At 40.2% G+C, this 14465-nt stretch overlaps 1 protein-coding gene across 1 annotated transcript in view; it reads left to right on the plus strand.

Moving 5' to 3' along the window:
- The window catches only part of plxna3 (plexin A3), a 135236-nt gene that overhangs the window by 29089 nt on the left and 91682 nt on the right, over positions 1-14465 (plus strand). Inside the window, exons 4-6 of the mRNA XM_074644942.1 lie at positions 2190-2737; positions 3600-3764; positions 6808-6990. Coding sequence (XP_074501043.1) covers positions 2190-2737; positions 3600-3764; positions 6808-6990 — 896 coding nt within the window. The remainder of the gene's footprint in view (positions 1-2189; positions 2738-3599; positions 3765-6807; positions 6991-14465) is intronic.

Genomic DNA, 14465 nt, shown 5'->3' on the forward strand with positions numbered 1-14465 from the left:
AGCCTTCGTGCTAAGCTAGGCTAAAGCCATCCTGTTACTTTGATAATGGTTAAGGGAGACTACATAGATAGACGATACAGTACTTTATTATTCCCGGTGGGGAGTTTTATTGTTAAAGCCACTCAGAGCGAAAAAAGGACAAAGATAACGAACAAAATAAAAAGACCTTTTACTGTACATATATATACGTGTGAGGTGGACGTAGTGCAAAATGAAATGCTTATTATACTGTAGAGTTGTAGTGCAGTTATGATCAGATACTTTAAGATGATGAAAGGTGTATATAGTTAGTATGTTGATGACCGAAAGAACACCTTATTAATAATTAGCATTTGTTTCCCTGAAGGTTCATGATTTATTAACGTAATAATAGAGATACAGATCCACTGGTCTTTGCAAAGAATGCTTTAAAGAATAACAGTGTGTTTTCATTCTCTCACCATTAAGGTCTCGGTTGTATAAATAAACAGTTGTTTTGTCTGCTGTATTTTCCACTGCAGGTTTAAACACACACACATTCAGCAGATTTGTGCTGATATCATGTCAAAGTTTTGCTAATTTTAATGTAAAAAAGGAAGAAAACAAAGCTCTAGTGTTTCCTCTCCACTTTGTTCTTGACAAGCCGGAGAAGTATTTTGTCAATCATGTGTCAGAGTGTCAAAATGTTTTGCAGGTTTTTATTTGAAAATCAGCTGTCGTCGTTTTTTTTTTAAGTTTGAACAAAAACTGAATGAAGACTGCTGAGAAAACAGCAGATGATTGACAAACAACAACAACAACACTGACAGCTTAGTCCTCTTATCTCAAACACAGTGTGGACTGACAGACACACCACACACTGACTGATTCTCTGATCACATGTCACCAACAGTGCTGTATATATTAGTTAGTTGTAACTCGTCATTTTAAGATTTGATCTCATGATTATAAGTTCTGAAGGTGATAACTAGAAATGAATACTACAGTACAGCCTCGATGGGACACCAGCAGAACACTTCACACTGTTAAACATCAGACCATGACAGCCCATTCTTAAACTTCTTATAACCTGAACTTTTGAAAACCTTTGGTACATCTTTAAAGTTCTTCGTGTGTTTCCACTGTGTTTTACAAACTGGGATGCTTCACTCAAAAGGTGACAGCAGAGCCAACTTTTGCATGTGCTCTCTGGTAGACGGGTCTAATAAAGCAGCTGCTAAACAGAACTAGAGCAGTGTATTGGCAAGAGTCTGGCGATACGTATCATGATACAGGGGTTACGATTAAATATATTGGGATATATTGCGATACTGTAAGCAAGGGGATATATTGCAATAATCTAATTTTAGGAAAACTGTCATTGTACGAAGAACACACTACCATATGCATACAATTGGAGTAAAAAATGTCCTGGCATTTGCATTTATCACAGTCCCTATAACATCCAACATCATAGCACTACTTTGAGAGGGCACATATCTTTGCAAATGAATAAAGTATTGACTGAGTTCATCTTTGCATGTAAACTATTAATTTAAAGTCGTGTTTTTGAGAGTCGATATAATATCACAAAACATAACATTGTGATACTCAATATGTTCAATATTTTCTTACACCTCTAAACAGAACACAATACAAAAACGGCACTTATATTGTTGATTTTCTTTCCTTTAAACCCAAATTATACTTTCTGCATACGTGATGCTGCAAAGGGCCACGAGGACCGACTGTATGCGCTGATATACACATGCTGACATCCAATGTAATTTAGTATAAACAGAGCTACGTGTGCGTCCACTGTCTGGATATACAAGTTCATATACAGGCAGAAACTAGTCGGTGGCCCACACTGTGGCGTGTAGGGCATCGAACCACCTTGTAGTTTTCCCCAAATCGAGCTGAAAGCAGTGGAAACAAAAGCAGAATCAGAGACGATGAGACATTAAAATAAGATAAAACTTGATTCATTCAGAGGGAAAATTTAAAGTGTGAGAGTGCAAATAAAGAAAATATAATAAAAACAGTGCAAAATACAAAGTACATAATGCCAGAAATGTAAACAGGTGAACGGTAAGGAAGTGTTTCATTAAGTTCCAGCAGTAGAAAAGAGCTGTAAGTGCCTTCAGATGGAGGAGGCGTAACCATGTTGATGTCAATCATCCGCTGGTAGGAAGCACAGGTGTCCTGAATGTGTTCCTCCTCTTGTTCAGGTGTGGTTGTCGGTGAGGACGACTGGACGGCCGACCCAAAGAGGAAGAAGCCGGTGAAGGGCGGCAGCCGCCTCTTCATCGGCGCTGCCATCGATGGGAAGTCTGAGTATTTCCCCACGCTGTCCAGCAGGAAGCTGGTGGCGGATGAGGAGAGCGTCAACATGTTCTCTCTGGTCTACCAGGACGAGTTTGTCTCCTCGCAGATCAAGATCCCGTCGGACACGCTGTCCCTCTACCCGGCCTTCGACATCTACTACGTCTACGGCTTCTCCAGCCGCACCTACGTCTACTTCCTGACCCTGCAGCTGGACACGCAGCTGACGCAGATGGACGCCGGCGGAGAGAAGTTCTTCACCTCGAAGATCGTCAGGATGTGTTCCAACGACACCGAGTTCTACTCGTACGTGGAGTTTCCTCTCGGCTGCACCAAGGACGGCGTGGAGTACCGGCTGGTCCAGGCCGCCTACAAACAGAAACCAGGGCGGCGGTTGGCTCAGGCGCTCGGCCTGTCGGAGGATGACGATGTCCTCTTCGTCGTCTTCTCACAGGTGATCTACCCTCAACACCCTCCGTCCTGATTGGATGGCTATCATCTACTCTGTCATTTCCCGTCTTATGTTTCTTTCTTCTGGTCTTTTTATTTCTACCTTTCTTTGTTTTTTTTGTCTTTTAATTCATTTTTTTGTAATTGTCTATTTTTTATTTTTTTTATTTTTTTCCATTTTCTATTTCTAACTGTCTTTTTCTATTTTTTGTCTATTAATTACATTTTTGTAATTGTCTATTTATTTATTTTTACCCATTTTCTATTTCTTGTAATTTATTTCTTTTGTAATTGTCTATTTATTTTTAAATTAATTTTTATTTTTGTCCATTTTCTATTCCTACCTTTCTGTTTCTTTTTTGCCTTTAATTCATTTTTTGTAATTGTTTATTTATTAAATTTTACATTTTTGTCCATTTTCTATTTCTTTTCTTTTTCTTTGTAATTGTTTATTTCAGTGTCTTTCATCTTTTCTTCTTTTTCCTTTCTTTTTGTCTTTTTTATTTATGTCTTCTTTTTCTGTAACTCTATTCTCTTTCTTTGTTTTTCTTTCGGTTTATTTTACGTCCGTCTTTGTTGACGTTGATTCTTCTGCAGGCTAAAAGTCTTTATTTCCATTTTCTTTCCTTCTTTGTGTCCTTTATTTCTTCTTCTCCTGCTTTCTTTCTGTAATTATATGTTTCTTTGTTATGGTTTTGCTTTAGTTGTTTTTTTTCAATCTTTGTATTTATGTTTTTTTATTATTTCCATTTCTTTCCAAAGAGCCGTCTCTCTTGCTGTGACGTTGCTGACTCGTCTTGTTCATTATTTTTGGTGTTAATGCCTTGCTTCATGGATTTGAACCAGGACCTCTCTTCTGTTTTCAGGGACAGAAGAATCGCTCCAACCCCCCCAGAGAGACCGTCCTCTGTCTGTTCACCCTCCACGACATCAACCTGGCCATGAGAGAGAGGATCCGCTCCTGTTACCGCGGGGAGGGACGTCTCTCATTACCGTGGTTACTCAACAAGGAGCTGCCCTGCATCCACACGGTGAGTTTCACCAACTAAACGCACTCTTAACGTTTTGAGACACCAGAATCAGTTTGGTCAGTCACAATATGCTGAAAGGTTATTATGGATTTTTTGCCCAATGATGCCAAAAAATTGTTGCCTACTGAAGCTTTAATGAGATTTTGTGATTTCTATAAGTGTTCTGTTTCTCTTTGTTAATACAAATGACACTACTGTAATAATAACCAGTCAGAGAACACAAATGTCTACACAATAAAGGAGTGGTGTTTATATATAGAAATAATGTGTGTATTGTGTTGCACAGGGATGCCTATATCATGTGATCTATTATCATATCATGTGATCTGACAATGGAGATGATTTAAACGTTTGATCCTTCGTAGCCTCGGAGAGTTTCATGTTTCTGTGTGTAGAAACAGGGAGGAGCAGCGTTATTACAGGGTCCACACACACACACACACACACACACACACACATACACACAGAGAGAGAGAGAGAGAGAGGTTGGCTAACACCCTGTCATTAGCGGTTTAAGGCCTTGATGCATCACAGCAACAGAACTTGGTGGAAACTCTGAAACACACAGGAATCACATCCAGAGTCCGCGTTAGTTTTGATCATATTTACTCACCTCTTCCTGTTTTTTAGTCTAACGTCACTAGAAGTCTTGAGAAATGGTTCAGTCATCAGATTATATTGAACATCAGTAAATATCCTACTGGTGAATTTTGAAGCCTTTAAAACGTGTCTTAAAAAAGACGGTTGCTAACAAGTGGCTAAATGAGACGACTAAACGTCATCACGCCGACTCGTCCTCCTTTACAGCCTCGTTGTTTATACTCGTGTTCATGCGACCGTGGCGTAGTTTGTTTATAGCCTAACGTTAGCTTTTTAATTCTGGAGATTGTATTTACACTTCAGAAATCATAAAGTGGTGTTCATTTGAGGAGATTATCTTGCCGATCAAAACATGTAAGTATCATAAACGTGTGTTTACCACAGAGATTATTTTCTGCAATTATCCAAATCAAACCAGGGTGATGCTAACCTCCTGGTTGGACTGCAAAAATACATCATCCCTGCAGCACTCTGTATATCACAAATCACAAATTTGCCTCAAGAGGCATTACAATCTGTACAAGATACGACACCCTCCTTTACAGCACGACCCTCTCATTGGATGAGGAAAAACGTAACCAAAAAAAAACTTTTAACAGGGAAAAAATGGAAGAAACTGCTGCATTGAAAAAACATGCATTGCATGTTTGCTATCGTCACAGTTAGTGTTTAATGACCTCTCGTCTTAGTCGTGGAAGAAAAGGTTGCTGACAAACATGCTTAGTTATAGTTTTCATTAACCAAATGAACACTACTGTAGTAAACTCTGCTTTCTGTCGATCTGTCCACAAACTACAGAACCTGAGTGCAGCGGTGACTCAGTGCAGTATCAGTGTGCACTGAGCCCTTTAGTGTGGACAAAGAGACAAAACACAAAGATTTCGATTTTTCGATTTTAACGATTTTAACCACAAAATTGGATCACCCGGACTGAATTAAGAATCTGTGCAGAGTTTCCACCAGATCAGTTCTTATCAGATATTAAAAGTACTTATTAGGAGTAGCAGTAGACTACTCTGTGTGTTACTCATAGTCGCTGAGAGTTGAATAAACAGGAAGTGCTCAGGTAAGCTGAGCTGACTACAAGAACAGCAGACTGCAGGAAAACACACACTTCAATGAGGGTCCTCACAAGTGTATAGAAGTACAAACGTGTGTGTGTGTGTGTGTGTGTGTGTGTGTGTGTGTGTGTGTGTGTTTAGGGCAGGAAGATTATCATTAACTGAAGGTGTACACACACACACACACACACACACACACTCAGCACAGATTGTACATGTTGTGCAGAAAAGCGGCCTGCTGGTGACGCTTAATGAAAAACAAGACTGACACACACACACACACACCAGGACGTTGTATTACATCCATGCATGGACACACACACCCTCACACATTCCCTGCTGTTTATGATAAAAGAAGGAGGTCAGAGCCTGGACAGAGGCCCCGCCTCCTCCATCTTTGCCCTCAAAACACACACACACACCCACACACACGCTCGGCTCATTAGCTCATCTTTCATCAGCATGTGGCTGACTGGCTGTGATTGGTTGGTTAGTTAGTTAGTTGGTTGGTTGGTTGGCTAGTTGCCGAGGGCGACCGCCCCGCCCCCTCCATCCTCTTCCCAAGTTCGACCCACAAACCCGTCTCCTGGCGGGGTTCCCTGCTCCGTTGCCATGGTTACCACTGCAGGCCATTACCGCCATGAATAAGAACATCATCTATCCCCCGACCTGAAATAACCTCACTGCAGACAGACATGAGGGGCTCTGTTACAGACACACTCTACACTCTGGTTCAGGAGGTGTAAGATATGACCTGATTAAATCTCTGTATTTATAAAATAGATGTTGCTGTTAAAACTGGAGACAAACAAATTGAATTCTTGTTTGTCACGGTTGAAATTTAAGTCTGACTTTATTACCTCCGCTAAGGCCGAAGGTCTAGGAAGGAGGTTATGTTTTCACCGGCGTTGGTTTGTTTATTGGTTTGTTTGTTTGTTTGTTTGTTTGTTTGTCTGTTAGCAGGATTACTCCAAAAGTCCACGATGGATTTGAATGACATTTTTTGGAGGGGTGGGGTGTGGCACAATGAACAATTCAATTTCGGTGGCCATCCGGATCATGATCCGGATTCAGGAATATTTTTAAGGATTCCGATCAGCCTGAGCATTAGAACCACAGGGTTTAACACATGCGCAGTGTAACTGATGACGCATTGATGATGCGTGACCCCGCTTCCTTCCCAAAATCAGCTTGATTCTCGTGTAGTGTGAACCCGACTTTATTTTCACTTGTTTTCCATCTTTGTTTTGGAAGCTAATAAATGCATTAGTTTTCTGATTGATTCTGATTTCCTCCTGCGTCGTGTTGAAGTAGTCGTTTATATCCTCTAAATTAAAGTTGCGCCTCCTGTTAATAATGTCCCCGTCCTCTCTGCTCCACAGCCGAAGCAGATCGGAGATGATTTCTGCGGTCTGGTGTTGAACCAGCCGCTCGGAGGCCTGAGGGTCATCGAGGGGAACCCGCTGTACGAGGACCGCACCGAGGGCATGGGCGCCGTCGCTGCCTACACCTACGGAGAGCACACGGTGGTTTTCGTGGGAACCCGGAGCGGACAGCTGAAGAAGGTAAGAGGAAGGATGTTTGTCTATTCTGCCGTTTGGTTCAGAGGAGAAAATGTTTTTGAGCTTCAATGAGAAAAAGTTAAATGTCTCAACTGTTGAATGTTTTTGCGCTGCCGTTTTGTGTCTCTGGTGGCGTGGGGAGAGGAAGGAAGAAACTTCAGAGTGTTTGAGAGCCGCTGAGAGAAAATGGCTGCATGAATGTTTTAAAAGTCGCTGTTGGGTCTTTGACTGCTTTCTAGTGTTTCTATTTACGGAGCCGAGGAGAAAATTGCCTTATTCATGTTTAAAATGGCTGCAGGCTCTTCTTGGTTGTTTGGTGTGGAGGACAGAAAGAAACAGATTGAACACTTTGAGTTTCCTGCTTCACCTTCACCTCTTGTTTCATTTCCTGTCGGCCATCTTGAAACAAGTCAAGTGTTCTTCTTGCTTCTCTTTAATGTGATTTTTGATACCTCGTAGTATTTTGCTTCACCTGTAAATGATCATAACTCAGGTGTGCTGGTAGTTTAAAACCCTTCACCGTACCTGACAGTCATATATATATATATATATATAAAACACCATCAACCAATCAGGATTCAGCCTCTATTTCCTCCATTAATCGATTGATTGTTTGGTTTGTAAATAATAGTCCAAACCCCAACATTATTACTAATACATTAACATTATTAACATTATTAGATCTGGAACCATCAAATGGTTTTACATACAAAAATGATGGACTAATAGTTTCAGCTCTACTTGAACACTTTCATATGTTTTGTTTGTAAAGATCTTAATATGTAAAGTAACTAAAGCTTTCAGATAAATGTAGTGGAGTAGAAGTATATAGTACCACTGTGTCAGACAAATATTTGTTGTTATTTTTCTGCCACTCAGAGATTTTGTCTGCCACTTTTGAAATCTGTGCGCTAAAAAAAGGAATAACATTTTAGATCTGATGTCATTCAATGTTCCATATATTTTACATAAAAAAAATTATATGCATGGTAAATTACAGCGTTCGAATTACACCGTAGCTTCCGGGGGAGCCCTATTTTTAGGGGGCGGGAGGGTACTGTACATATTACTGTACTGTACTTTACCTTCGCCCAATATTCATTTCACTGAGCAGAGCTTGAACGCCTCATAATGTAACTCAATAGCACCTCCGTTAACGTTAGTAGGTCCGTTATTTAACCAAGCAGGACTGTTCTGCCCACATGCCTCTAACAGATAACGTTACTAACTCTCCTCCTGTTGATTTCAACACTGATTTGTTGTTCAGTGTTGCATTATCAAGGAAAAAAGAGGGTGCGTCCCCTCAGGTTTAGTAGCAGCGTCATGCTTTTGAGCCCTTTGTTTTCTCTCCGGTCCCAAACAAACTGAAACATGAAACAGCGTGCGTATGCGTCATTGTGCATGCGTAACTGTTGGAAAGCATCAAAGGAGGAATCGATAGACACAGAGACATGAGATGCCAAGGAATCAGACAAATAGGAAGCGGTTCTCTATTCTCATCTCTAGTGTTTTACCTGCCTGCCAAAGTGGCGGATGGCCTGATGGTTTTACTCGCCACTGCCAACTATTTACCTGCATTTGGCGGATGGCGGGTGCTAATTTCAGACTCTGCAGGTACCTCAAAGTTGTACTCTAAGTACAGTTCTTGAGTAAATGTACTTAGTTACTTTCCAGCACTGCAGGAGAGAGAAGTCAGATTCCTGTAAAGAACCACATGTACAGACAGTAATAATAATATTAATAATAATAAGCAGCAGGTATCTGATAAATGTTTCATATTTTCTGCTGCTTATGAAACACCAGCTCTCTGCTGCCTGCAGCTCTTATTATTACTCTTATTGTTATCTGGAGCTGAAAATAAGCTGAACCTTGTTTTGATTTCATAACACAGCAAACACAGTGTGTTCATGTCCAGAGAGGAGTAGAGGATCCAGGACTGATGCAGGATCAGTTGTACGTGTTCTCAGTCTGCTCTGAAGCTGTGACGTTGTCCCCGTGGTGTCGGGCGGCTTCGGTTCATCGCCTGTCTGCTGCTGCTGTCAGAGAAATGTCCCTCTTAGCAGCAGAATGTTTCTGTCTTCTTGTCTCCTTCAGAGTCGGTTAAAGACTGCAGGACAGACTCTGTCCTCTCTGGAGGTTTAAAAACTTTAATGAGTCATAGCTGCACGAAGCTGCCCCGACAAACTCAAAGATGTGAGGTGGAACATGTTCAGTCGTGAGTTTTAATCAGAAAACCTGATCATAGACTCATATTTCAACACATTCTCACGCCGGGGCCACACAGCGCGCATCATGCTCGCATGACGGCAGCGTCACGTCGTGGCCGCGTCATGCCCACCTAGGGTGTTCACACTAGACGCGAGTTACCCACGTCTCGGGAGCGTCCCGGAGCTACCTGTCAGCTGTGTTTTTGCTGTTGCTGACAGCCCTTTCTTTCTACATAGAGTTTGCCTTTTAATGGCCATTTAACTTCATAATAAATGTGATTTATATTTATTTAAGACAAAAAAGGGTAAGAACTGTGTGGTAATTTGTAAATATTATTAAAAACAAGCAAATAAATTCATACATAAATATTAATATATAGCCCATATAAATCCCTCTTTTCTGTCAGTGAAGAGGGATTTATATATATACAATGAGGAGGGATTTCTATGGGCTATATATATATATATATATAAATCCCTCTTCATTGACAGTGAAGAGGGATTTCTGTGGGCTATATATTAATAAAAAAAAATAAATAAATACATTAGTAGTAAGAGAGAGCCTACAGCAATCCCTCTTCACTTTGACTGGCACAGTTTTAAACAACATTTCCAGGGGGTTTTGGGTTCCTGTTCTACAGCATTCCAGGTTTCCTTTTATCGAAAAGGACTTAATTTACATCTGGGGCGGGACAGCAATTTACATTATAAATGCTGATGTTCCGACATCTCAGGCAACTTGGAGCTTTTCACCACCTTGTTGCTGAACTGCGCCTTGATGGAGAAAAACACCTGAAGTATTTCAGAATGATAAATATAAGTAAAGTGTTTTTTTTTTATTATTATAAAACAAAGCAAAATAAACAGTTTCGTTATTTGTTAACCTTTAGAAAACGAAAATTATTATTAAATAATAAAAAGAAAGAACAATAAAGAAAGAACAATAAAGTTACGTGGTGTTTGTTGAGAGAGAGAGAGAGAGAGAGAGAGAGAGCGAGAGAGAGAGAGAGCGCATCGGAAAAATACTGCCAACTATCACCTGATGTTCTTATAACCTATTAACCCAGTCTATTATATGTATAGCATATGTAGGGTTTCTGCTATGACTACTACAGTGTTTACATAATTAAAAGCCTGTACTATATTAACTTGATGGAAACCTGCAAGCAGACAACTGCTTTATTTAGAGTATTTCAGAATAAAAGCATTGTGTTAATGAATGAATGATTCTGTGCACTAAAAACGCTAGAGGACTTTTATTTTGAAATCTAGATAGGAAGTGTAAAATATTGATGGTCAGTGACATTCTACAGATGTCTAGACATGGAAACTGTAGTAATCTTGCTCATATACTGTCAATAGATCACCTTCACTGTCTGTTGCTGCTGGGAGACGCAGCCGAGAGGTAAGCGGCAAGCGTGAAAAATAGGCGAGCCTTCTATTCTATAAAATAGACGCACGTCTGACGTGCGTCTGACGCGCGTGTGACGTGCGTCTCATGCGGGCAGTGTGTCCACTCTAACCTGTTAACATGGACGCCGAAATAAAAAACAACACGCGACGTTGCCGTCACGCGAGCATGATGCGCGCTGTGTGGCCCGGGCTTCACTCCCAACTCGTCAACTACCGCCGCTTGGTCAGCGCCCCTCGGCATCGGAGACAGACGCACGGGGTAGCCCTCTAGCGTTACTTTTGGACGGCCCGGGGACGGCGTGTCAGTATATGCTTGCTACATGCATAGTGTCCTTTCAAAATAAACCGCTGTTTTCACAGGAAGTTTGGTTTAGGCAACGCAACCACTTAGTTAGTGTTAGGAAACGGGTATGTGGTTGATGATAACTTCACTGATTAGTGACTCATCTGACTCACAGGACTGAAGGTACGTTACCCCAGCCTCCGACCTTTCTACACTTCCCATCCATTGTCTATGTAAGCAGCTGTGCGATGCATTCTGGTAGCGTGGCGCCGCGATTTGGGAGACAAACCGGCCGTCACGTTGGCCGCTCCTCATTTGCATAAAGTTGAGGTCTAGGCTACTTTATGCAAATCAGGGGTCTCTGGAAACTCCCTAGAAACTTTGAAACTAACCTTTATCGATCCAAAATAAAGACAGATTTATCAACTGCATGGATTATTTCTCACATTTCCCACAGTTTTTTTAAGGAAATTAACAGCCAGGTGATCGATGCCTTTGCTGGTTCGTCAAGTCGAAACACTAATACTTTAGTTTAGGACGAGAAATCTGAACAAATATGTCCGTAGATACTCACGTTCTCAGGAGGACAAGATAACATCTTGATTTAACTCTCGAGCCATCAGGCAAAGATGTTAATGTTAAATATATAAATGATAATAATTTCCTCATCGATAAGAAGCACAAAGTTGCCTTCCTTCCTCATTATTATTTGAATGAAACTCGACAGTCAGCGATCTAAATCATTGATCCTAAATTAATCTTACTTTTTGGATGAGTAAATGCTAATCATTCATTTACATCATCGTTAAAAATGAAAAGATGCCTCTCTTCCACAGTTGACCACACAATCATCTCCATTTCCAGGATGAATTTTAATTGGCTGAAAAGTGAAAGTGGAGGCTGGGTGATGCGAACGATCCTCTCGGCGTTCACCCCGTTCACCTCTCCTCCCACACAGCTGCTGCTTTAATATTCCTCCACACGGGGAGAGATCTTCCTCTGGAAGCTGACCTGAGAGAGCGGCGGAGGGAGGAGGAAGAGCCGGAGGAGTCGTCTGTGTGCTCAACAGATTGGTGAAAATCGACGATTGTAGATGTTGGCGGAGAAACACTTGCTCTATGTTTAGCGGAGCCTCCTCCTCCTCCTCTTCATCATCCTCCTCCTCTTCTTCCTCCTCTGCTCTCTGAGTCCAACAAACGCTCTCCGCCGCTTCGGCAGCCAACCAGACGTTTAGAAATAGACGAGAGGTTTACAAGCTGCCTGAGGGCTCTGAACGTCTCAACATCCACATCAGGTGGAGATTTAGTGAAGACTGAAAGCACAGCAGCACCAACATGTTCCAGCTTTTAGATTACAAATAATCATCTTTATTTGTATAGCACCTTTGAAAACATAGTCACAAAGTGCTTGCACAGATACAATACATTAAAATACAGAAGAACAAAACATAAAGACCAAATAATGAGAAAACTAAAACCCGTAACCAGTGGTATCAAAACAATAAGGTACAACACATATGCCAAAAGAGGACGATATAAGATGTGGAAAAGGTGCACCAAGCTGTTGCCTTATGGAGTTAAAAATGTTTTGGTTTTTTTAAAGAGAAAATTATCATTTATCAGCTGATAGATGGATTTTCTTCTTTTTCTTCTGTTCTGCAATTGGTTTCAGTTAATTTCTGTCAAAATTAGGGCAGTCGAAGTTAACGCGATAATACCGCAAAATGTTTTAAATCCACTAATTTCTTTAATGCTTCAACACAATCGATCTTTCAGAGGTTGTAGCAGGCTAACCGTGTCATACTAGCTTGTCGGGAAGGAGGCTAAATAACAGCCCCAAACTTAAGCTAAATTTTGGTGAGGGAAAAACTGTCATGGCCATTTTCAAAGGGTTTCCTTGACCTCTGACCTCAAGATATTTTCCAATTATTGATGCTGATAAGAGTTTTAAATACTTGATAAATCTTTCTTTAAGGTACATTTTGAACAGATACAAAATTTGTATTTTAATGTATTGACCACCTTACTTAGAAATCATAGAAATAAGTACGTTTGCCCCCGTTTGTTTATGTTGAGATCAGCTGTACGTAGCGGAGCATCATAAAACACTTCATTCAAACTGGACAGAAACAAAATAAAACTCACCTAAACCGTCGTCGTTACTCTTTCCAACAATCACCAAGTGTGCTTTGGTTGAACTCAACTGGAATTTCACAGAGTTTAATGTGAAAAAACGCTGAATCTACAGTCGTCCACCCCCCTTCCTAGGCCTTTCGGGCCTTGGGCCTTTGCGGAGGTAATAACTTGCCTGAGAATCATCATTTTTTAGTAGTGACTATGATAATTGTTTCCTCTAGATGATTCATGTGACTCATGCCTTATATAGTGACTGAGTTTTTGAGTTTTGTCCATATATTCTGCTTTGTGATGGTTATTTGATGAAGATCTCTATTAAATTAAATTAAATCGGCCTGGAGCTGATGATCAGTATAGCATGCTGAGTTTTGGCACTTGTGGGATATGAAGTCCAGTTTGAGTAACGGATCTGTGAGTTTGAAGGTTTACGGGAAGTCATCACAGAGACAACTGTAACAATCAGGATGTAAACGGTAGAAATACAGCATTCACGCTACAGATTCATCCACCGGGAATGTGTGCTTGCATGTATTTGATTGGCCGACGCAGCGTCTTGCCAGATGGCGTCATGTTGCGACAGAATTTGAGCCGTATTGGCCTCTTCTGCATTAACAGATCCACTGAAATGAATGAGGATTGTTTCTGAAACAACATCAAGCTGCTTCCTGACAAACGAGAGTCATAATTCATATGGACACTAGAGATGTTTGACTGTTTAAAGTAAACACAGTTTAAACATGAGTTAACATATATCTATTTTTTATTAACTTATTTATTTATTTAATTTATTATTATTATTATTTCTTTTTTTCCTCTCTTTGTATTATGATTATTAATTTGTTTTATTCTATTCTATTTTTTTATTTTATTATTTTATTTAAATTTTGAATGGTGATGTTATTTTCTCTTGTGTACTAATTTTGTTTGTTTCTAAGCTCAATTACTTAAAAATTGGTTTATAAACTATTGTAATTACGAACTGTTAATTGCATATATGTAAACAACCTCGAAAAAAAAAGTATTAAAAAAATATCTTAAAAGAAATTTAAATAAACATGAGTTAACGTATATCGAGATATTAATTGATAATGGGAAAAATCATTAGTTTCATAATAATAATAAATATCAACATGCACTTGAAAGACTTGACACGTAATAGTCCGTCAAAGTCGATGTTGCGTTGCTTTTTCTCCTGCTTTATTTTGTAGTAATTTACTGTGTTTGTTGATGTCAGTTCTTCACTCGTGTTTTCACATTTAACCACACAGTTTATTAATCTGACCGACTGGTTCCAGGTCAGTAAACGTTAAAGCATTCCAGTGTTTGTAGCTGGGCGGCTGTGATTGGCTCTCACTGGGACCGGAGCTCCAGCCTCTAATGAATCTAATTAAGGAGACGGGGGTTAATTGGTAATTTGGCGAGAGACTAAAAGCAGAGACG

Source organism: Sebastes fasciatus, chromosome 8 (genome assembly GCF_043250625.1).
Source record: "Sebastes fasciatus isolate fSebFas1 chromosome 8, fSebFas1.pri, whole genome shotgun sequence".
NCBI classification, from domain to species: domain Eukaryota; kingdom Metazoa; phylum Chordata; class Actinopteri; order Perciformes; family Sebastidae; genus Sebastes; species Sebastes fasciatus.